The 23,764-nt window shown below is 35.7% G+C and overlaps 1 protein-coding gene across 2 annotated transcripts in view; it reads left to right on the plus strand.

The window, feature by feature from the left end:
- The first annotated feature begins 1,525 nt into the window (after positions 1-1,525).
- Positions 1,526-23,764, plus strand: part of nt5c2l1 (5'-nucleotidase, cytosolic II, like 1) — a 28,021-nt gene continuing 5,782 nt past the window's right edge. For both annotated transcript variants that reach the window (XM_079803930.1, XM_079803931.1), the window contains exons 1-11: positions 1,526-1,676; positions 6,328-6,401; positions 6,488-6,605; positions 10,245-10,340; positions 15,701-15,792; positions 15,875-15,932; positions 22,136-22,229; positions 22,684-22,737; positions 22,861-22,944; positions 23,075-23,116; positions 23,238-23,339. In XM_079803930.1, coding sequence (XP_079660056.1) covers positions 1,639-1,676; positions 6,328-6,401; positions 6,488-6,605; positions 10,245-10,340; positions 15,701-15,792; positions 15,875-15,932; positions 22,136-22,229; positions 22,684-22,737; positions 22,861-22,944; positions 23,075-23,116; positions 23,238-23,339 — 852 coding nt within the window. In that variant the 5' untranslated portion in view covers positions 1,526-1,638. The remainder of the gene's footprint in view (positions 1,677-6,327; positions 6,402-6,487; positions 6,606-10,244; positions 10,341-15,700; positions 15,793-15,874; positions 15,933-22,135; positions 22,230-22,683; positions 22,738-22,860; positions 22,945-23,074; positions 23,117-23,237; positions 23,340-23,764) is intronic.

The following is a 23,764-nucleotide window of genomic DNA, read 5'->3' on the forward strand; positions in this document are numbered from 1 at the left end:
TCATGTAGTTAAATCAGAAGCTGACCAATAAAAAGTAATTTTACACCCAATATTCGTTTTGTGTTTTGATGGCTGATGACCTGTTTGGCTCTTCTGTTGGTGACATCAAGTGTGTTAAACTGTAAGCCACATCCCATTTGTAAACTCAAAATCAAATTTTAATTAGCGGTGAACTGAATGCTGAATCAATATATTTGTACTTTGTCACACAGAGGGACACCAATTCAGGTTTGGCCCGAAACCGTTGTTATGGTGCAATGAGTTTATTGACGTTGTTCCTTGGATGGTTTAGTAGAGTGATTAGTAAGGCTTGAATATCTGTTGAGTCCTCAGAGGTGTGTTGACCTCTTACTGCACCATAAAACTATCAAATTAAATACTCCACCAAAATGGCTATAATGTGACATCTCACATAAATAATCCATACTATGAGGCTTACCCAAATAGTCAGAAAATTGTTTTAATGTGTGTACAAAGTGGCTGTTTTATCCTTAAATAATATACAATTTATTTGAATGACATATTCTCTGAAAACATCACATTATTTACGTAAAGAACATTACAAATGTATTAAATTTGAAAGTGGATTAAAGGTCTAGTCACTCATAAAAAACAGAAGAAGTCATGCTTCTGTGATACACAAAATATATTTTAAAGTTATGGCTACAATCGTCTTCCATTATGGATATTAATCACTAAAAAAACATTTGAATCAACAGTTTTTTTGTTAATTGAAATAAAGCTAGAATAAACTGCATATATTAGAAAAATAAAAAAAACTTAGAAATTACAAATGTTGTCTAGTCAACTAACCAAAATAAACAAGTTATAGTAGGCTACAAGTACTAACAAACAAACTGAAATAAAAATAAAGCAAAATATTTTTTTAACTGATATTGACCATAAATAATTATGAAAATATAAAAATAAAAGCTAATTCAAAATATTCTGAGAATGGATTTTTCTCTATTATAAGACTTTATCCTGAATGTCACATTGCAGCATCCTATAGCCATAAGGAACATGGTTTGGACAAAAACCACAGGCATTTCTCAAAATTAATTTTATGTTCTACATAAGAAAAAAACGAATTGTTATTATTAATATAAATTATATGTTTGCTACATTTAAAGCACGTAAATAGTGTGTCGTTTAAGTGTAAGTAGTGAGTAGCCTATAGTTATTAAAGCCGTGTGTCAACTTGCCCCGGTGTCAGAGACTCATGAATGAAGGGAGGAACACTGCGCTAAATGAAATATTGATGCGCGGTTAATTGTAAATGCTCATGAATGTAGTCAGCTCGGTGGCGCAGTATCGATTGTCAAGTGTTTGGGCGCTGAACTGGACCTTTGCGATCTGAGGCGAGCGCGTGTGCCTGTCTGATAACACAATCTACGTGCTCGAGCTGCGCGCTAGCCTGTCGACAGTGACCGATTTCAAACTTCATAATGTTCGCGTGCACACCACATACGCCCAAATTACGTACATGAGGTTCCTGTTTACAAGCCAAACCCAAGGTAAATTCACACTGGTGATGTCAACATCATGGTACAATTTAAAGCGCAAAAAGGATATCGTGACAGTCCAGACTGCTGATAGTAGAGTGATTCGGGGAGCGCGAGCGAACAGACTCTCGCGATGGAGATGCGCAGCGCCAAAAAAGAAATACATCACAGGTAAGAACAGGTACTTTTACACAGTCATAACCAGGTGCTTAAACGATCTGAAGAAACACGGGTATCTTAGTAGGCTGTTATTTATTCATATTTTCATCTTGTTTGTCTGTTTGTATTTAAATTATGTCGTTATACCACTTCAATGCCCGTTGCAGTAGCCTAATTCTTTGCAGTTGTCTTTTTTCAATAGTTGTCTTATATCAGACTCAGTCATGGCCTCATGGGATATTTTTGGAAGAAAAGTGCATTTTATGTCATTTGATTTTACAATAAGGTGGCACTGACTGGCTTTGAGTTTCTTGCCTCTCATGGACATAGGTTTACTTAAAGCATCATATAACGTTACTCACACATAAACCTGGGCCAATGCTCCAGATAATATCTAAACAAAATGTAACCTTTTCCAAAAATAATAACACAGTCATATCACATAGGTAGGCTACATCTGAAGAAAATATAAAACAATTTCTCAATTGTTTTTGTTTTTTTGGTTACATTTCATTTTAAGGTGCCTATGTTACAATGTGTATATTCATACTTATGGGTTTGGTTTAGGTTTAGTTGCTTGTAATTATGCATAATTTACTGTTATTACTATAGTAAGTACTGGTAATGTATTACAAGGGCACTAAAATAAAGCTGTATTTATTTATACATGAAATCATTTATTCATTAATTGATGTATTCATTCATTCATTCAGTTAGTTGGTCCTGTTTACTCTTATCTATTCAAAGATAAAATACTGATTGTTTCTTTTCTCTGGTTAGTCACAGATGACAAGTCACTCTATTTTTAGATGTGTGTTTTAATCAAGACTTTGGACATACTTCAAGGGATAGTCCACCCAAAAATTAAAATTCTTTACTCCTGATGTCATTCCAAACCTGACTTTATTTCTTCTTCTGCTGAGCACAAAAGAGTGATGACAGAATTATCATTTTTGGGTGAACAATTTTCATGCGTGTCATCAAAGTTGTCTTTTAAACTAGGCCAAGAAACATTTCAAACATTATCACAACCTGTTTTACATCTTCAATTGAACCTGCAGTGTGAGTCAATGAGACATAATTACACAAACTTTTTTTCTTTTGTCAAATCAATTTAGATTCACTAATATTGTTCATAACACAATATATTGAGTTTCTGTTGATTGATGAACCAATCTCTTTCTTTGTAACTCAAATTTTTAGTTTCAGTGAACTCAAAATTAAAGCAAACATGATTATTTTTATTAGATTTTTTCACAGTTTATTGTGCTAGAAATTGTCCTGTGTATAGTGTTACTTACTAAAACTTTTTGATGATGTCAATTTGGATTTGTTCGTTTAAATACAAAATACCTCATTCAACCAATACATTCATCAAGGAAACTACAGATTTCTTTTTCAGCAAAGTTTAGATAATTGCATTAGTAGGATATGATGGTTATGATATATACACTGCCATTCAAACATTTTTGATCTGTAAGATTTTTTATGTTTTTATGCTCATCAAGGCATAGTTCAAAAGAGCAGCATTGATTTTAAATAATCTTTTGTAACATTATACATGTCTTTACTATATTTTTTGATTAATTTAATGCATCCTTGCTCAATAAATGTATTCATTTCTTTAAGTTCTTTCCCCCAAATTTAAAAAAAAAATTGACCCTAACTGACCCAAAACTTTTGAACGGTAGTACAATGTTGCAAAAGCTTTCTATTTCAGATAAATACTGTTATTTTGAACTTTCTATTAATCAAAGCATCCTAAAAAAAACATTTTACACAACTGTTTTCAACATTTATAATAATCATAAATGTTTCTTGAGCAGCAAATCATATTATAATGATTTCTGAAGTATCATGTGACACTGAAGACTGGAGTAATGATGCTGAAAATTCAGCTTTGCATCACAGAAATAAATTACATTTTCAAATATATTCAAATAGAAAACAGTTATTTTACATTCTAATATTATTTTACAATATTACTGTTTTTTGTATTTTTAATAAAATAAATGCAGCCTTGGTGATCATAAGACACTTCTCCTAAAAACATAAAAAATCTTACTGATCAAAAACTTTTGAAGGGCTATGTGTGTGTATATATATATATATATATATATATATATATATATATATATATATATATAAGCTATACTGTGCAGTGTGTAATTATTTAATTCCTGTATATTTACCTGTTAGGCCTGTTAGCATTGAAATGTTAAATATGTTGAAAAGTTTTTTTGAATTATAGCTTTGAATTTACCGTAACGTTGAAAAATCCATGTAATAGAGACTTCAGTATCAGTATTGGTATCAGTGATGATAGTGCCCTTCATTTATAGTATTTAGCCATTAAACAAATATTTAAAATATACCATCTTTATGTTGTTTCTACATGTTTTGGGATGATCTACATTCAGTGTGAAAGTATTACAATATAAAAATACATTAAAAACTTTAATGGTAGGTGTGATTACTCGTTATTAATTACAGAAAAATGTGTGATTCATTAGTTTAATAAATTGACAGCACTGTATATATGTGTGTATATATATATATATATATATAGGCGAGTATATGAAACTGTTTCATAAAACAAAAATCACCAGTTGAAAATTTGTTGAGAAAGAAATCTGTTGCAATATATATTATGCTACTTTTAAAGGACACCATATTTAAAGTAAACAATACTATATTTGTTTCTGAAAGCACAATCATCTTACAAAGCTAATATGTATATATATATATGTATATATATATATATATATATATATATATATATATATATATATATATATATATATATATATATATATACATATATATATATATATATATATATACATATATATATATATATATATATATATATATATACATATATATATATATATATATATATATATATATATATATATATATATATACATATATATATATATATATATATATATATATATATATATATATATATATATATATATATATATATATATATATATACACATATATACATATATATATATATATATATATATATATATATATATATATATATATATATATATATATATATATATATATATATATATATATATATATATATATATATATATATATATATACATATATATATATATATATATATATATATACATATATACACATATTAGCTTTGTAAGATGATTGTGCTTGAAAATGCTGGGAAATCACAGACCCTTAACATTTCAGCAGTATGGTTCAATTTGAAAATCTCTGCTAGCTGAACTTTTTTGGGGGGAATTCAATTATTTTTCATATTCAATATTAGTTGACTGTTGAGCTTGAAACATTTAAAATATCAATAGATTTAATCAAGTTGCATTGTCTTACTTTTTAGATTGCTTAGTCAATACTTTCCATCGTAAATATAAAAACGTGACTGGTTTACATTGAAAAATTGCCAAGAAGAAAGAGTGCCAGTTGGCTGTTCCTTCACGCTACGTCTTTACGTCTTTTGAACCGCAGTTACCTCACACCAGCTGGACTGATGTCATATGCCAGGGTCCTGATAAGAACAGGCCTAAACTGTGCTGACTTGATATAGGACAGTGTGATAAGCACTGCATGTTTGAATACAAACACTATGTAAATGAGCACTTTTTTGGCGGTATAATGTGTTCTTGTTGCTCAGCTGATAGAGCATGGCGTAGTCAAGCTATCATTATTTTGCGCTTTATACAATACAGATTGTTTAAAAACAGTTCACAGTAATAAATGATCAATGATGCAAACTTCCTCAAATATGAGAGAAATTCATATTCAGCTCTAAAAAAAAAGACAATGGTGCCATTATTGAGCTCAAGTCAGTTCAGTGTTGATTCAGTTCAGTACAATAACTGTGCAATGTTCATCAGTTATGCAATTCAGTCATAAGCAGCTCTACATAAGACAGTAATGTTGATTCAATTCACTTCAATAATTCAGCATTTATGTTACAATCGTCACTGTAAACTACACTGAGGTTGTGGCTTTGATTATAACTTAAAGGAGTCCTATTGTTGTTGTTTTTTACATTTTCATCTTTCTTTAGTGTGTGTAATATTGCTGTTTGTGCATTACACAAAGTGATTCCAAAGGGCTGCATACTGTTTAAATGTTTAAACTCCCTGAAATGCTTGCTTGAGTTTTCTTCCGGTAAACGAACATGTCACAATATAAATCATTCCAGCCCGTTATATGCAAAAAAAAGAAAAGAAAAGAAAAAAGAGACGAGGCCTGGTTGAGTTGCGATAGTGTGTTGAAACTCAGGGTTATGATAAGGGGCGTGACATTTCTGAAAACACGCTCGAAGCGTTTGACCAATCACAACACGCTGTTCCAGCCGACCAATCAGAGCACAGTGAGCTTTTCAGAAGGAGGGGCTTCGTAGAGACAGGAACTAAACAGAGCGTTACTGACAGACTGAGCAGAGAGGTGCTGCAACAATATCAAATACGTGAATAATTATGTTTTTTGAACAATCAAGCATGAAAACCTGTTCTAGTAGACTCTTAAAAAGGCATAATAGGACCCTTTTAATGCAGTGTAAGTGTTCTGTGGATAAAAGTATGTGGCTAATCGATAACTGTAAGAAAGGTATGACCTTCGAATCAAATAAATAACCTCCTGTCTTTCCCTTCAGGGTGTTTGTGAACCGCAGTTTGACACTTGAAAACATCAAGTGCTATGGCTTTGACATGGATTACACTCTGGCAGGTGAGTGCATTTATAGTGCCTTTGGGACAAGATGTCAGACTATGTGTAAAGTGCATCTTTCACATCAGCTCTCTTGTTTTCAACAGTGTATAAGTCTCCAGAGTATGAGAGTCTGGGCTTTGAGCTGCTCAGAGACAGGCTGGTGTCAATCGGATACCCACACGAGCTGCTGGGCTATTCATACGACTCTACCTTCCCCACACGGTAAGTGTTGCACCATTACTGGGTCTGGATTAGGCTATATTGGGCGAGTGAGCTCATGGGAAAGGCTTTTGAGGGTTTCTGTGTGTGGTGATGCAAGCAGAACATTGACTGTGTTTACATGCACATCATTACTTAATATCCGTATTGTGGTTAAGGCCACTAGAGTTACAGAACGCTATTATTATTGATTTCAATTGGAATTGTACGTCACAAGGGGGAAAATAAAAATGTATCCAACTTAAACAGTAACAGCAGTATAGAAGAGCACAGTGAATTTCAAATTATATAGGTCAGGGGAATCTTCACTGGAAAAAAGGATTTTCTTCAGTATTTTTGCCTTATTCTTTCAGTAAAAATAAGCATCCTTAAATTAACAATTACTTGAGAAGCAAAACGAAGTCAGATAACAAGTGTTGGTTTCTGAGAAATATATCAAAAATAAGTGACTAAAATTCTACCCATCTACGCTGTAAAAAACACAACTTTAAAAAAGTTGAAATGACTGATTTTGTTGTGTTGGTTCAGCAAAAAGCCACACTGTAAAAATCTCGTACAACAAAAAAAATCTTAGTACTAATTTCCCCTAGCTTTTTCTTGTTGACTCCATTTTGTACAAACTGAAAATAAGTTGTTTGTGACACAAAACATTTTTTTAGTTGAGTCAACTTGACATTATTTGTTTTCTGGAGAGGTGCAACTATTCTGTAACAAATCTTTTGTAGTTGAGCCAATTCAACATGTTATGTCTATTGGAAACAGAAGTTCTTATTAAGAATTAACAGGTTCAGATGTAAAAAAAATTATTGAAAATGTTGCGTTTCCTTCAGTTGGGCAGTTTGACTCTTGGCGTTTTATGTGAATTTGTGGTTTTTGTAACAGTGTTTAACAAAACACATAATTTGTCGCAAAGAAAGCCGTAACCAATGATCAGGTGATCTAGATAACAGCATTATAAAGGGGAGTAGTTTACTACTTCATTCCTCATCTAGAGTGATTATTTATCTATATTATATTTACCAACAAAAGTTTTATGCAGCAGATCAGTCATTCAAAATTTTGATTTTTAAATACATTGTGGGAACTTCTTTAGACACACACACAGACATCAAGAATCAGCATATGAATCTCAACAATGGTGGCATGTTTCATGCCACAATTCATGCTGGGAACCATTATTTTAATACTATGTTGGCTCCCAGCATGCATTGCGGCATGAAGCATGTCACCATTGTTGAGATGTGTGGCTTTCTACTTTTTCTAAGTACTTTTTCCCCTGTAATGTATTTTAAATTCAGAATGTCTAATCTGCTGCAACAAAGTTTTGCTGGTGAAATATATAATATTGTAAAATATTGGTCAGAAATAAGATTATTGATTTATTAGAGTTTATGAGGCTGAAAATTGGATCATCTTGGTTTCTTTCTTAGCTACAAATTATGTGTTTTGCTAAATACTGTTACAAAGGCCACAAACTCACACAAAGAGGCTAACTGCGCAACCAAAGGAAACACTCATCAAAAAAGGGTGATGTCCAAATGATTTTCAATTTTTTAAAAATCAACATCTAAACCTGTTAATTCTTAAGAACTTCTGTTTCCAATGGACAACATTTCTTTGAGTTGGCTCAACTACAAAAGATTTGTTACAGAATAGTTGCATAGCTCCAGAAAACAAATAATGTTGACTCAACTAAACATTTTTTATGTCACAGACAACTTATTTTCAGTTCATGTAACTGTTATTTACAAAATTTGAGTCAACAACAACAACAAAAAAGCTAGGGGAAATTGGTACTATGATTTTTTTTTGTACAACCTTACATTTTCTTATAGTGTACGTGTTTAAGTTTAATTTTCTTACCCCTTGACTTAATTTTGGAGAAGAATTCATAAGAATTCATAAAACAAGACTTAATATCTTAATGTGTTAATGTGTCTTGATTTAAGAATGTTTAGATGTTTGTAAAGGAATACAAGACAAAAAATACTGCGTAAGAAAATCAGATTTGCAGTTTACAATTATAGTATTTAATTTATGTTCATTTGTCGATGCAAAAGGCCATTCATAACTTCATTATGCCTATTCAAAAATAGGCATTATGAATATATGCAGGTAGTTTGAGGGGAGGTATTGATAAGAGGAATTTGTGAACTAAATTTGTTTCAGAAGTGGAGAAAGTTTTAACATTTAGATGTTTAATATGAAATAATGTGCAGTGGGGAATTGTGCAAATTAAGACAAGAGACGTGTGAAAGGAACTCTTAATGCTTCAGCATACCAAGACATTTTGGACAATTTCATGCTCCCAATTTTTGTGGGAACAGTTTGGGGATGGCCCCTTCCTGTTCCAACATGACTGTACAACAGTGCACATCAAGGTCCATTAAGACATGGATGAGCGAGTTTGGTGTGGAGGAACTTGACTGCCCAGAGCCCTGACCTCGACCCGATAGAACACCTTTGGGATGAATTAAAGTGGAGACTGCAAGCCAGGCCTTCTCGTCCAACATCAGTGTGCCTGACCTCACAAATGCGCTTCAGGAGAATGGTGAAAAATTCCCATAAACACACTCCTAAACCTTGTGGAAAGCCTTCCCAGAAGAGTTGAAGCTGTTATAGTAGCAAAGGATGGGCCAACTCCATATTAAACACTATGGATTAGGAATGGGATGTCATTAAAGTTCATGTGCATGTAAAGGCAGGCGTCCCAAAACTTTTTGCAATATAGTGTATATATAGCCTGGTTCCGCCCTCCTACGTACTTCCGCTCAATTTTCATTTTCCTTCAGTACTCCGTCTGGGATTGTGGTATATTCTCTGGTTTTCTCCTGTCAAATTTTAATCGGTCCAATCAGCAAACAGAGGGAGTGGCTGAGAACGATGGCGTTGATGTTGTGCGCTAGTTTGAGATGACATACGTCACGACCAAACGTTAGCGATTGGTTATGGCAGATCCAGAGTGGCTCTGGGCAGATCCAATAGTCAACAGAGTACCCGCCTTCATGGAAGTAAACGCTTGTCAATGGAGAGTGGCCAGACTCTCTGTACAAATGAAATGTGCGAGAGTCTGGTAGGACCAGGTTAGTGTATATACACAATACCATGCTGATTTGATGCTCAGGAAACATATTATTTTCAATGTTGGAAACAGTTGTGCTGCACAATATTTTTGTAGAAAGTGTGATCCATTTTTCTAGAACAGAAAGTTCAAAAGAACAGCATTTATTTGAAATATAAGTCTTTTGTAACATTATAGATGTCTTTACTTAAAAAAACTGACCCCAAACTTTTAACCGTAGTGTATAAGTACAGTTTGAAGTCCACTTAATTTTTACTATAAATGTTTGTAGTCACTATTATAACTATTATAAACCATTCAACCATACTAATAGAAATGTCCTGCGTTACACCAGTCTCAAGGGTCTCATAAATGCAGAAGGTTGCTTGAGGTCATTTTTAAAACATGCTGAACACCAAACGCAGACAGCAATGATACTGCTGGGGGAAAATATAAATATGAATGAACTCTTGCTTTAAATCCTAAGAGGGCCATATTTTGCTATAAATTATTCACTTGTCTGAATGCTCCCAGACTCTTGTTCATTCAAATGTTCTCTCTCTTTCTCCTTTCCTCTCCAGAGGCCTGGTGTACGATACTACGTACGGTAACCTGTTGAAAATCGACTCCAATGGAAACATCCTGGTGTGCACTCACGGCTTTGAGTACCTGAGAGGGTGAGTGAGATGATTCATTGTGGCGCGAGTCAATGGTGTATTGAGTGAGAGTTTGCTCGCAAATGCCCCCTCAACCTTTCTCTGACAACAGAAGATTCCAACAAAGTAGAATGCTGCGTGGGACAAAACAGTCAAGGGAGGCAGGTTGAAAGCCAATAAACTGAATGTAAAGGAACTACAGGGTTGAGAGCTGTTAAAAACAGATAAAGAAATACAAGGATCTGTGTAGAGAGACTAGCACAGCAGAGCAAGACAATTTTGTGCTTAACATCGAAAATAAAATACACATTAGCAGTGAAGGAGGTTCACAAAAAACAAATTACAAATGTATATAGTTAGCCTTAAAGGGTACATAACACACAGTTTCTGCCAGTCTCATGTTAATCTTGAGTACCTATAGAGTAGTATTGCATCCTTCATATCTCTGAAGAGTCTTGAGTTTTATCATATTCATAAAAGACACACACACACACAAAATACATCATGGCATTATCCCTGGATAACTGTTGATTCACTATACGTCCGTGTTGTTTACATTATTTGCACTTACGCGCCGATTGCCAACAAAACACAGACATGTGATGCAGTTTCACTCACCACCTGCGGATTCCACTCATGACCGGGAACAAACAAACACACTTGCAGAACTCCTTTGCTGCTCCGGAAAAACAAACTGCATCCACTGTTTTCTTAACGCTGGGTTATTTGAGAAGCTGGAAGGTTTTCTTCCCCTCGCAACCAAAAACTGTAAACACTTCTTTAGTGACATTGTTGATTTTTTGGTCTAAAAACAAAATGTCAGCGCTGCCGACGGCTTCTGTAACCCGAACGAAGCTCGTAGATGGACGTGCTCTTGCTCTTGCTCTGGTCGATGTGTGAACACACTCATCGGAGAGAAGTGCCCATACAAGGAATTCCACCCTTTATGCCATCATACAGAGCCATACTTGAAAAAAACTTTCCGAAACTTATTTGAATCCTTAAGAAGTGTATAAGGACCCCCCCCTTAACTTAACATCTTAATCATTCTGATTCATGAACAAATCTTTTTTTCTTGAATCATAGCAATACAATCTAACAGATGTGTTAACCAACAATTGACAAAGAAGTTATTTTGGATGTTGACTCATCTGCAAACAAAGAAGGAAACATGCATAACCTGATTTCACCAAGTACAACATGTTCCTGGATCAACATTTTTGGAACACGGTTTGGGCCTGTTCCACCTTAGTATCCAAAAATTAAAATCATACAACAGTCTCATTATTTTTTATTTTTTTTACATTAAACTCTGTTACCAAAGTTTTGAAAAAATTACCAAAGAAAAAATTATCAAACAATTTAACTATACATATATAATAAATACAAACCAATATTTGATTCCAAATTATCAAATTAGTGACAGCTTAATTTAGGCTAAATCGTTAAATATATATAATCATTATATAATTAATGTAGTTTATATCTGGCCATTCAAATGTTTGGGGTCAGATTAGTGCTTTTAATCAGCAAGTATGCATTAAATTGATCAAAAGTGACTGGAAAGACATTTATAATGTTACAAAGATTTTGATTCCAAATAAATGCTGTTCTTTTGAACTTTCTAATGTCGTTTTCAACATTGATAATAATAATCAGAATGTTTCAAAAGAATGAGAATGAGCATCGAATCATCATATTAGAAGGATTTCTGAAGGATCATGTGACACTGAAGACTGGAGTAGTGATGCTGAAAATTCAGCTTTGACATCACAGGAATAAATTACATTTTAAAATATATTCCAACAGTTAATTTATTTTGCAATAATGTAGTGTATATATAATAAAATATTAATATTAGGGTAAACGTACCTATTAAGCTCAAGTACCCATTAAGCACACTACGATCTTTGAGCTCATATTAAAAAAAAAAAAAGTTATTTATCATCCTACTTGATGTCTTAACCAATTGATTTTTTACTATATATACCTCCTGTAATTTCAAGCTAATCAGTCTATTGCACACTGAGATATGAGTATTCATGTGTTCACACACTGTCTGGTGGCCATTTTGAAAGCTGTCTGAAAACTTTCACCAGAAGAGTAGCCCCTTACAAGTGCATTTTTTAGATTTTTAAGCCTTTATTTTCGATAAGTATAACTTCTTACTGCAAAATGAAGAGCTGAATGTTTAGATTTTTGCATATTATAACCTGGAACCCGGATGTGGGAAATAATTACAGTTCGATTCGAAAAAGATAGTTTTAGCAACATAGCGCAGGTGCTACGGAACATTGTTAGCTTACTAGCTGTATAAGATTGTGTGCTACACTAATACACTCACCTAAAGGATTTTTAGGAACACCTGTTCAATTTCTCATTAATGCAATTATCTAATCAACCAATCACATGGCAGTTGCTTCAATGCATTTAGGGGTGTGGTCCTGGTCAAAACAATCTCCTGAACTCCAAACTGAATGTCAGAATGGGAAAGAAAGGTGATTTAAGCAATTTTGAGCGTGGCATGGTTGTTGGTGCCAGACGGGCCGGTCTGAGTATTTCACAATCTGCTCAGTTACTGGGATTTTCACACACAACCATTTTGGGTTTACAAAGAATGGTGTGAAAAGGGAAAAACATCCAGTATGCGGCAGTCCTGTGGGCGAAAATGCCTTGTTGATGCTAGAGGTCAGAGGAGAATGGGCCGACTGATTCAAGCTGATAGAAGACCAACTTTGACTAAAATTACCACTCGTTACAACCGAGGTATGCAGCAAAGCATTTGTGAAGCCACAACACGCACAACCTTGAGGCGGATGGGCTACAACAGCAGAAGACCCCACCGGGTACCACTCATCTCCACTACAAATAGGAAAAAGAGGCTACAATTTGCACAAGCTCACCAAAATTGGACAGTTGACGACTGGAAAAATGTGGCCTTGTCTGATGAGTCTGGATTTCTGTTGAGACATTCAGATGGTAGAGTCAGAATTTGGCGTAAACAGAATGAGAAAATGGATCCATCATGCCTTGTTACCACTGTGCAGGCTGGTGGTAGTGGTGTAATGGTGTGGGGGATGTTTTCTTTGCACACTTTAGACCCCTTAGTGCCAATTGGGCATCGTTTAAATGCCACGGCCTACCTGAGCATTGATTCTGACCATGTCCATCCCTTTATGACCACCATGTACCCATGCATCCTCTGATGGCTACTTCCAGCAGGATAATGCACCATGTCACAAAGCTCGAATCATTTCAAATTGGTTTCTTGAACATGACAATGAGTTCACTGTACTAAAATGGCCCCCACAGTCACCAGATCTCAACCCAATAGAGCATCTTTGGGATGTGGTGGAACGGGAGCTTCGTGCCCTGGATGTGCATCCCACAAATCTCCATCAAGTGCAAGATGCTATCCTATCATTATGGGCCAACATTTCTAAAGAATGCTTTCAGCACCTTGTTGAATCAATGACACGTAGAATTAAGGCAGTTCTGAAGGTGAAAGGGGGTCAAATACAGTATTAGTTTGGTGTTCCGAATAATCCTTTAGGTGAGTGTATATTACTTCACAGGCATTACTGGCTTGTACTTTTAAATCCATTATATTATAAATCTACAGTTTATTGATGTTCTGTGGTTTTACACTGCTGACTACTTTAAACTACTTCACTACTATGAAAATCACAGCTTCAGTGTGACATCAATAAGAAAAAGTATAGTTTCATAGATAATTCAATAATAGCTGTTCATATTAAAATATGTATGAACTTAATACATGACCTAGGTTATTTATTTAGCAAAATTGTCCTTTTAAATTAAATTAAATAATATTTATGTTTGCTGTTCCAATAAAGCTCATTGTGCTCCCTTTAAGCTCATCCACATTAAACGTCTATGTAAATACTTCATAAACAGACTTTAAATATTAACCCATGGTTGTCACTTCAAGTTAATCTTTATAAAATTAAAAAATGTTGTTTAAAATAAAAAAGATTTTTCCCAAAAAAACATGTGAGCTTGATGGCAACAGGGGTGTGCTTAAAGGGTACAAACATGTACCCATTAAGCACAGCCAGACTTGTTGCATTTAATGATGTTTATCTTAATTGTAATGCTTTTTTCATTTAAAATAAAATTTAATATTATTGTGTGAGAGATTAATATTTTATTTTAACATAACTTCTTGTACTCTCCATCAAGTCCTGGTGGAATGACCTGCCTATCTCAATTCGAGCAGCCGAGTCTGTAGCCATTTTCAAAAAACATCTAAAGACGCATCTCTTCCAGCAGCACCTGACCAATCAAGAATAGCACTTAACATTCTATTAATTTTTCTGTCTGTCTAATTTATTTATAAAAAAAAAAAAATCCTGTGTGTTCTGTGTTAGATTAACTGAGACTTGTTACAGCACTTGCATACTGTAGCCTCTGACTGTTGTAGTTGCTTCTATTGCTCTCATTTGTAAGTCGCTTTGGATAAAAGCGTCTGCTAAATGACTAAATGTAAATGTAAATGTACTCAAATCAATACCCTCTGCACTAAAATGTCTCAATGTAGATTTTGGTGAGCTTAATAGGTACGTTTACCCTATATGCCATATATCATAACCTTTTAGTTTCACCTCCTGATGTGAATGAGTAACATGGGTGAAGAAGTTATCAACAACAAAAAAAAGTCAACCACAATTTGGTTCTATTTTTGTGGAAAATGTCTCGTTTGAGACCCAACCACTCTAGATGAGAGACAGATGGTGTAATGAGTTCATAATAGTAGTATATTTATATCCAACACCTGGCATATAAGAGTGGTGTGTAGATTTTGTTAAGGAAGTTGTTGGTTTCCTGGTACAGGTTTCTTTAGATAGATGAAAGAGTTTAGGATAGGCGTAACTGGCCAATTTACATCCTATTTTGTACCTACATATTTCAGGATTTGAGTTCTAGTATGAAAGCCTGTCTCTCCTTTTAAAACATGCCACCAAATTTACATGTTCATCTCTGCAAAGACAAGAGAGCAGTGGCAGCATCAGGACAGAAAATCATCCTTGTTTTTATTATTCGCAAACTTGAAGAAAAACAGAGCATGTGAGTATATCCTCATGTATAAGACAGCATAATAAAGGGTGTTTCAGCAGACATGGGTATTTTGGGCATGGTTTTATTTAGCAGGGATCAGTTGTTTGAGAACAGTAGTTGCTAGCGTTCTCTCAACACTGGCTGCCCTGACAAATTACGGGCAGCTCAGGGACAAATTGTTATCGTTTCGTCAGAAGCTTTCCGATATGTGAATGTATTTCCAATGCTTTTGTAATATATGGTTTGCCAGGCAGCTTATTTTGTTTGCTAGTATTCTCATTAAGATGTGTGTCTGTTTGCAGTGAACAGGTTGATGAGTATTATCCAAACAAGTTCATCCAGAGAGACGACACTGACCGTTTTTACATCCTCAACACGCTCTTCAACCTATCAGGTACAATGACTGTTACATTTAAATGGTCGAATGAAAGGATAATTGATTCTATTAACATGATTTGTCTCTCTCATGTTCTCAGAGACATATCTTTATGCGTGCCTGGTTGACTTCTTCACCAAAAATACCAGATACAAAAAGTGAGTGAATTATTCTTAACTGCAACAGTTATGGCTCTTTTACAACTTAGTCATGATAATGATGTTTATAATTGACTGTATTTGCTGAGGCAAGCATCACTATTACTCTTGCTTACACTGTAAAAAAAATCAGGTCTCCAATTGAAATTTTTTTTAGTTGGCCAAATTGAATTTCTTTGATTAAATTAAATTGCATCAATTCACAGAAATTCAATTTGGCCTACTGAAAAATTTAGATGTGATCAGTCACTAGAAAATTTTCAATTGGAGACCTGATTTTTTTTTACAGTGTATGCTTAAGGCTAGTGATTTCAAACCATTATCATATTCAGACTGTTCACGTGGCAGACATTAAAACCCTGAACACTCTAGCGACCACTTTGAATACCTTAGCAACTGTACAGCAAAGCCATAGCAACTCAAAAAGTATTAAAATTAATATTGAAAATTATTTAAAATAAAAATGTATCTTAATAAAAAAAATTGCCATTCCGTGTTGAGTATATCCAAAAATATATGACCTTTCATGTAGAGTGTAGTATAGCTGTTTGTGAATGTAAAAGGTCTGCAAAGTTTCAAAGATTAAAGTTCAGGATAAATGGAGTTATTGTCTCCCAAAAGAAAGAACCGATTCTGAACTGCCTTAAAGTCGTCAGTAATTCCAGCCTTACTCCCTGCTCAAACCAATGTAGGTTTGTGACAAATTTGCATAATAGAAGCCTATGGTCTTCATTGGCTGCATTGGCTAGAACAATGTCTACTTTGACCCTCAAACACTGTAGTTGTAGCTGAGGCCTACACTCTAAAAAAAAGGTGCTATATAGCACTTAAAGTGGTTCTTTGGCTCGTAATAATTTAAGTGCTGTATAGCTTCAGCGGTTCTTCACCGGTTCTTTTGGGATGACTGAGGTGCTATATAGCACCGCTATTTTATACAGAACCTGTTAAGATATGGTGCTATAACACCAAAAGTGGTTCCCCTATGATTACAAGCCAAGAGCACCTTTTATTTTTTGAGTGAAGAGTTTGGTTTGTGTTGTCGACATGTTGAGAAGACACTGTTTTGCAGCGCTCCGAATGCAAATCCACTTTGCATCCACTTCCAAAGGAAGTGTTATAGTTATTTGTGTCACAAGTGCTGAGGAAGCCTCCAGAGATGAAATTCAGATTCATTTCTGACATGCGCTGGTAGACCAATCACAACAGAATGGGCCATCTGACCAATCAGAGCAGAGGAAGCTCCCGGAAAGGAGGGGTTTAGAAAGATCTTTAAAGGGATCCCATAGTGTCAAGACTTGTATGGCTTAATATAACATAAATGTTGTCTCTTACTGAAATATATAGTAGAAAACCCATGAAAGATCCACGTTGTTTAAAAAATCCATTATATATTTGGACAATGGGCGGCGCCATTTTGTTTGCGTTCTAGGTTGATGACGTAGAATGGTTGCACTCGGCAATCCACTGGCGCTACCCGTAGCTAATTTTACCACAACACAACTCGAAAAATGTGTCAGAGTTAAATAAAAAATAATTAATTGCTTTGTGATTGTATTTAAAACACACTCAAACACATGTGCACACAAACTCACACACACACACAGAACAGATCGGCGCACGCGCTAACACACACATCCACGCACTGTGCGCGCACACACACACACGCTCAAACAGCTGTAATGTTATACTTGAGGTTGACTTGCCTAGTTTGTCGCCTGGTTCTGATTCCGCAGGCCAGCACTACCTGGCTGAATCCTAAATCGCGCTATACCCTCAAATAGGGCATTATTTGAAGGGACAGACAGTGGTGTCCGACACCATACACTGTAAAACCCAACAAGTTCAGCTAACTCATTTAATTTGAGGACACCGATTACCTAAAACCATTTAAGTTTATAAAAAACAATAGTTATGAGTACTCTGCACTTATTTTAATCAAGTCCACTAAAAAAAGGATATTTCTTAATATACAAATAAACTTTACACTGCATTCAAATACTTGATATAGCTGAACCTTCCCTATATTGAGTAAAATAGCTGAAATTACAAACTTTAAATTAACTCAGAGTGCTTGCAGTTACTGCTAGCTCACAATAGCACACACAAAGTCAAATCTATTAAGTTAAGCTAACTCATTAAATTTGAGGACACCGATTACCTTAATTATTTTAATTTTAGAAAACAATAGTTATGAGTACTTTAAACTTATTTCAATTGAGTTCACTAAAATAAGACACTCATTGCAATCAAGAAATTAAGTGATTAATTAAGTGATGATTGAGCATTAGTGATTAACACCTGATGATAATGAGCATAATCACAGAAGGAAAAAGAAACACAAGAACTACAACTGACTTAAGACACAGCTTTAGATGAAATAACAGAAGATAAAATAAGACATTAAATCTCTGAAGATCTCAGCAGAGGAGGATGAAACAACTCCACAAACAGCATTACTAGCCTCACACATTACTAACCAGCCAGACAATAATAGTTTAATGTAAGTCACCATGATGGAGATGAGTGTTTGCTTTAGTTGGGCTCTTGACCCTTAAATCTTTAATATTAATTTTTTCTCTGGCTGCTTTAACTGTGTGTTTAGAAAGCACATTTGTTGGGGTAAGGAATGCCAAGAGAAAATGTGATTAGGTGATGTTTCCTATACATTGATGTTGATATAATCATCATATAGTGGCTTAAGTTCACTCTGAGTCTTATACTCCGGTTATAGTGGTATTGTGTTGTTAATTTTTGTATTATTCATAATGGTGGTTACATAATTCAACAGCACGAGATCTAGCACTGGTGTGGTAATTGAATAATAAGCAAGATTTTAAAATCATGTAGTGCTCAAAAGGTTTTAATCTATGGCATTACTTAGACACACACAGACTTCAAGAATCTGTGGATGAATCTCAACAATAGTGACAATCAATGAAAAGCTTCATGATGCAGTGCATATTGGGTACCACCAATCAAAAACTCCCTCATGGGTCCCAGCATGCATTGCGGCATGAATAAATTATGCATCTTAATTGTGACTAATTTTCTTTGATTCTTACTATTTGCTTTTACTTTTGCTGTGTTTGTTGTGATGTTTTTGTAGCTTGTTTTATGTTCAAAGTTGATCTGTTTATCTGAATTTTTTATGGTCACCATTGTTGAGATTTATACTCTGATTCTTGATGTCTGTGTGTGTCCAAGTACTGTTGTAGATGAAAACCCTTTGTGCATTAATTGTATTAATTTAAATCCTGCATATTGTCCGATTATCACAACCATCCTGGATCTTGTGCTGTAGTATCACATAGGTTCTATTATTAATAATACGAAAAAATAATAACACAAAACCTCTATAAACAGAGTATTAGACTCTGATTGAGATCAGTGATTCAATCACTACATGACTATATCATCAGCAAAAAACAACCAACACCAGCTGATCACATTTTCTCTTGGCCTTTCTTACTATAACAAATGTGCTTCTTAAACACAGTTAAAGCAGCCAGAGCAAACCATATTTGGTCAAGGGTCAAGATCCCAACAAAAGCAAACACTGAACACCATCATGGTGATTTTAAACAAAACTATTATTTTCAATATAACAGAAATGACAGAAATAAAGTTAGTCTGGTTAGTAAGGCTGAGGCTGGTAATGCTGTTTGTGGAGTTGTTTAATCCGCTGCAGAGATCTACAGAGATTTAATGTCTTCTTTTATCCTTCAGTTAATTTAATCTAAAGCTGTGGCTGAAGTCAGTTGTAGTTCTTGTGTTCCTCTTTCCTTCAGTGATTCTGCTCATTACCATCATCAGGTGTCACCACCAATACGCAATTATCACTTATTTAATCACTTAACAATACAATTATTATCCAATTATCATGCTGGGAACTAGAAATGTTCTAGAACTCATTCAGTATGAGTTCTGTTTCAGTCATTGTGTCCACACAACATTCAGTAATATTTGAGTGCAGTGAACTCATTTTTTTAGTACATACAACTGTTTGGTTTTACAGTGTAGTGGTTATTGAGTGCACTCATTCAATCTCACACTGCACCGCCATAACGAGTGTACAGCCAATGTACACACAACAGCTGTCCAAATTAACTCATTTTCATTCCCTCATCAAGTGAACTGTATTAGTGGACTAGGGAATAGTGAATTAGGGGGCAATTTCAGATTCAGCCCCTGTCGTGGAGACTGACGAGGGCAGCCCATAACACATCTCGATTGAGACAGAGCAGCCTGTCAGTGAGTGTGTGTGTGTGTGTGTGCGTGCGTGCGTGCGTGCGTGCGTGCGTGCGTGCGTGTGTGTGTGAGAGAGAGAGTTTATGCACAAACACACACATTCTACGTCATCAACCTAGAACGCAAACAAAATGGTGCCGCCCATTGTCCAAATACATAATGGATTTTTTAAATAACGTGGATCTTTCATGTGTTTTCTACAACATATTTCAGTAAGAGACAACATGTATGTTAAATTAAGCCATACAAGTCTTAACACCATGGGATTCCTTTAATCGAACCGTTTCAGACACTGTGAGAAAAGAGGTGATGCTGCAGTGTCTATTATGACAAAGTGAAATTGTTTTTAGACTAAATCTATTGTAGGAGACCTCCAAAACTAACTGACTTACTTACTTACGCCTATTACCCCTAATGGGGCATAGGCCGCCGACAAGGGTTCTCCAGGCATCCCGGTCCTGGGCCAGTCTCTCCAGCTGTCCCCAAGTGCAGCCAGTACTCTTGATATCGACGTCCAGGGTTCTGCGCCAGCTGTTTCGAGGTCTCTTTCTTCTCCCTTGGGGGTTTCATGTAAGGGCTTGCCTAGTGATGTTGGAAGCCGGTTTGCGAAGAGTGGGCCCTAACCATCTCCAGCGACGTGGGATGATCTTTTCGTCTGCTGGTTTTTGGCTTGTGCGCTGCCAGAGTTCCTGGTTGCTGATGGTATCAGGCCATCTGATCTGGAGAATGCGGCGCATTTATCATGTGTTGATAAATGTCTGTATCTTTTTGGTGGTGGTTACGGTTGTCCTCCATGTTTCATAGAGCAGAACTGACTTCACAATTGTGTTAAACACGCTGATCTTTGTTTTGATGGACAAGTCTCTTGCGCTCCAGACATTCTTTAGTTGGAGTAAAGCTGTCCTGGCCTTACCAATCCTCGCTTTCACATCGGCGTCGGTTCCACCCTTTTTATTGGCGATGCTGCCAAGGTATGTGAAGCTGTCCACCTCCTCTAGTGTTTCCCCTTCCAGCACGATGGGTGATGTGTAGGTAGTGTTGACCTTTAGGACGTTGCCCTTTCCTTTGTGGATGTTGAGGCCAAGGTGAGTAGAGTTTTCTGCCATGATGCTGGTCTTTTCCTGCATCTGCTGCAGGGAGTGGGAGAGAAGGGCCAGGTCGGCCGCAAAGTCGAGGTTGTCCAGTCGGTTCCATAGAGTCCACTGGATGCCGTTTTGCTTTTCCGCTGTGGACGTTTTCATGACCCAGTCGATGGCCAGCAGAAACAAAAACGGCGACAACAAACAGCCCGGCCGCACACCTGTTTGTACCAGGAAGGGGTCAGTGAGTTGACCGCTGTGGACCACTCTGCAAGACAGTCCCTCCGAGTTCCTGATGATGTTGGTGATTTTCTCCGGCACCCCGTAATGTCTAAGCAGCCTCCAAAGTGATGCCCTGTCCACGTTACCAAGCGCTTTCTCAAAGTCAATAAAATTGACGACAGGGATGAATTCCACTCGAGAGACTGTTCCAGGATGATGTGCAGAGTTGCAATCTGGTCTATGCATGACCTATCTTTGCGAAAGCCAGCCTGTTGGTCTCATAGCTGGGGGTTGACAACGTCCTTTATCCTTTACAGTAGAATCCTGATAAAAACCTTCCCTGGGATGGATAGTAGTGTAATCCCTCTATAGTTAGAACAGGAGCTCAAGATGCCTTTCTTTGGTATCTTAATGAGGTAACCTTCTTTCCATTCTGTGGGTACTTCTTCCCAGATCTTCTTGAAGAGGGGATGGAGCATCTTTACTGTATCTCTGTTTCAGTCTTTAATGCCTCTGCTGGAATACTGTTGGGTCCTACTGCCTTGCGCTTTTCAATTTCATTTTCCAAAACTAATGAACTTTTAAAATAGAATAATTGGGTAACTTAACTTTAAAGATTTCTAAAATCTGTTTTACTATTCCTCTCCCATTTAGTTGCCAGAAAGGGTTCAAACATGGTGACTTGTTCATGTCGCACAGAAGCATGTTTCAGGACGTGAGGGACGGCATGGATCACCTTCACGACACGGTAAACTTGACCATTTTCACTAACATTTTTGTGTAGATTATAAAGGCCCGATCACGCAGAGGATGAAAGTGAAGTGAATCACACAGAGAAATGCTATCGTTGGAATCACTTTCAGAGCGATTTTTCTCAATTGATGAACGCTAAAAACATTGACAGCCAATCAGACGACAAAGCTGCAGCATGTGCTTCTAATAAACAGAAATGTTATTGTTTGTGGATGCTAATATAGTTATCGTCATCCTTATCTTTATAGTTACTGTTAGCGGGCCTTAATTTAATGATTTTACGTATTCATCCTCGAATGAATTAAATATATAGAAACAAAAAAAGATTAGAATATAATCATTCATTACAAAAATGAGTTAAACATGTGTCCTTTGCAACGGATGATTAATGGTGATTATTCAAATGCTCCATAACATAATTCTTAGACATTGTTATTTTTGTCCTTCAGGGCACTCTGAAGGAACGAACACTGAAGAACCTGGACAAGTACGTGCTTAAAGATGTGAGTAATAATTATATTTTTTCTCAAATTGCCTAAGAGGAACATTTTGTATGCTAATCATCATTAATGCTATATGATTATAGATTATATTAGTTAGACTCATAGACATATGATTTCGTTTAGCCTCGTCTTCCCGTGTTACTGATCCGCATCAAAGAGGTCGCCAAAGTGTTCCTGGCCACCAACAGCGACTTCAATTACACTGAGGTAAGGAGAGCGCCAGCCCCCTAGAAATTATTTACGCTGCCACGGACAGGCTGCATATCATTGCATGCTATCATTAATATTCATAATTGGATTTTAATAACACTGTATTACTTTTTTTCCCTCAAATTAGGCTATTATGAAGTACTTACTGGATTCCCCAGCTGGCTCTAAGGTGAGCAGCATGACTGACTAAAAATGTTACTTAGTATCATTTACTCTGAAATATTGTGCGTCACTATTCTTGTTTGCACACATAAAGATATTACAATTCTGAAATGATTCATGTTTTCTAGAGCCCCAAGAAACCCTGGCGCTCCTACTTTGACCTGGTGGTAGTGGACACTAAGAAGCCCATGTTCTTTGCAGGAGGGACAGTATTACGACAAGTCGACACGGTGGGTTCCTGGCGCACTGCTACTATTCATATATAAATAAAATGCTTTATTAATAGTTTTTGATAGCTTTTGATGTAAAAGTTAGCTGTCGAACCCAATTATTTAATAACAATGGTTGAATCTTAAGACTGTCAAGAACATGTCTAGCTTCTATTTTACCACACATCCAGAAAAAAATTTAAACAAATACAAACATTAGACTTTGGATAAAGAAAGAAATGACACTTGTTATCAGGAACATAATAATATGTGGTAAAAGTGTCCTTGTTACATGTACTTACCATAGTAATAACAGTAAATTATGCATAATTACTAGCAACTAATCCTCAACCAAACCCTAATCTTACCCTAACCCTATAGTAAGTACATGTAGTCAATTAATATTACTCGGTACTTAAATATATAATTACACTATTACAATGACA

Source organism: Gobio gobio (assembly GCF_949357685.1).
Source record: "Gobio gobio genome assembly, chromosome: 22".
Classification (NCBI taxonomy): Eukaryota; Metazoa; Chordata; class Actinopteri; order Cypriniformes; family Gobionidae; genus Gobio; species Gobio gobio.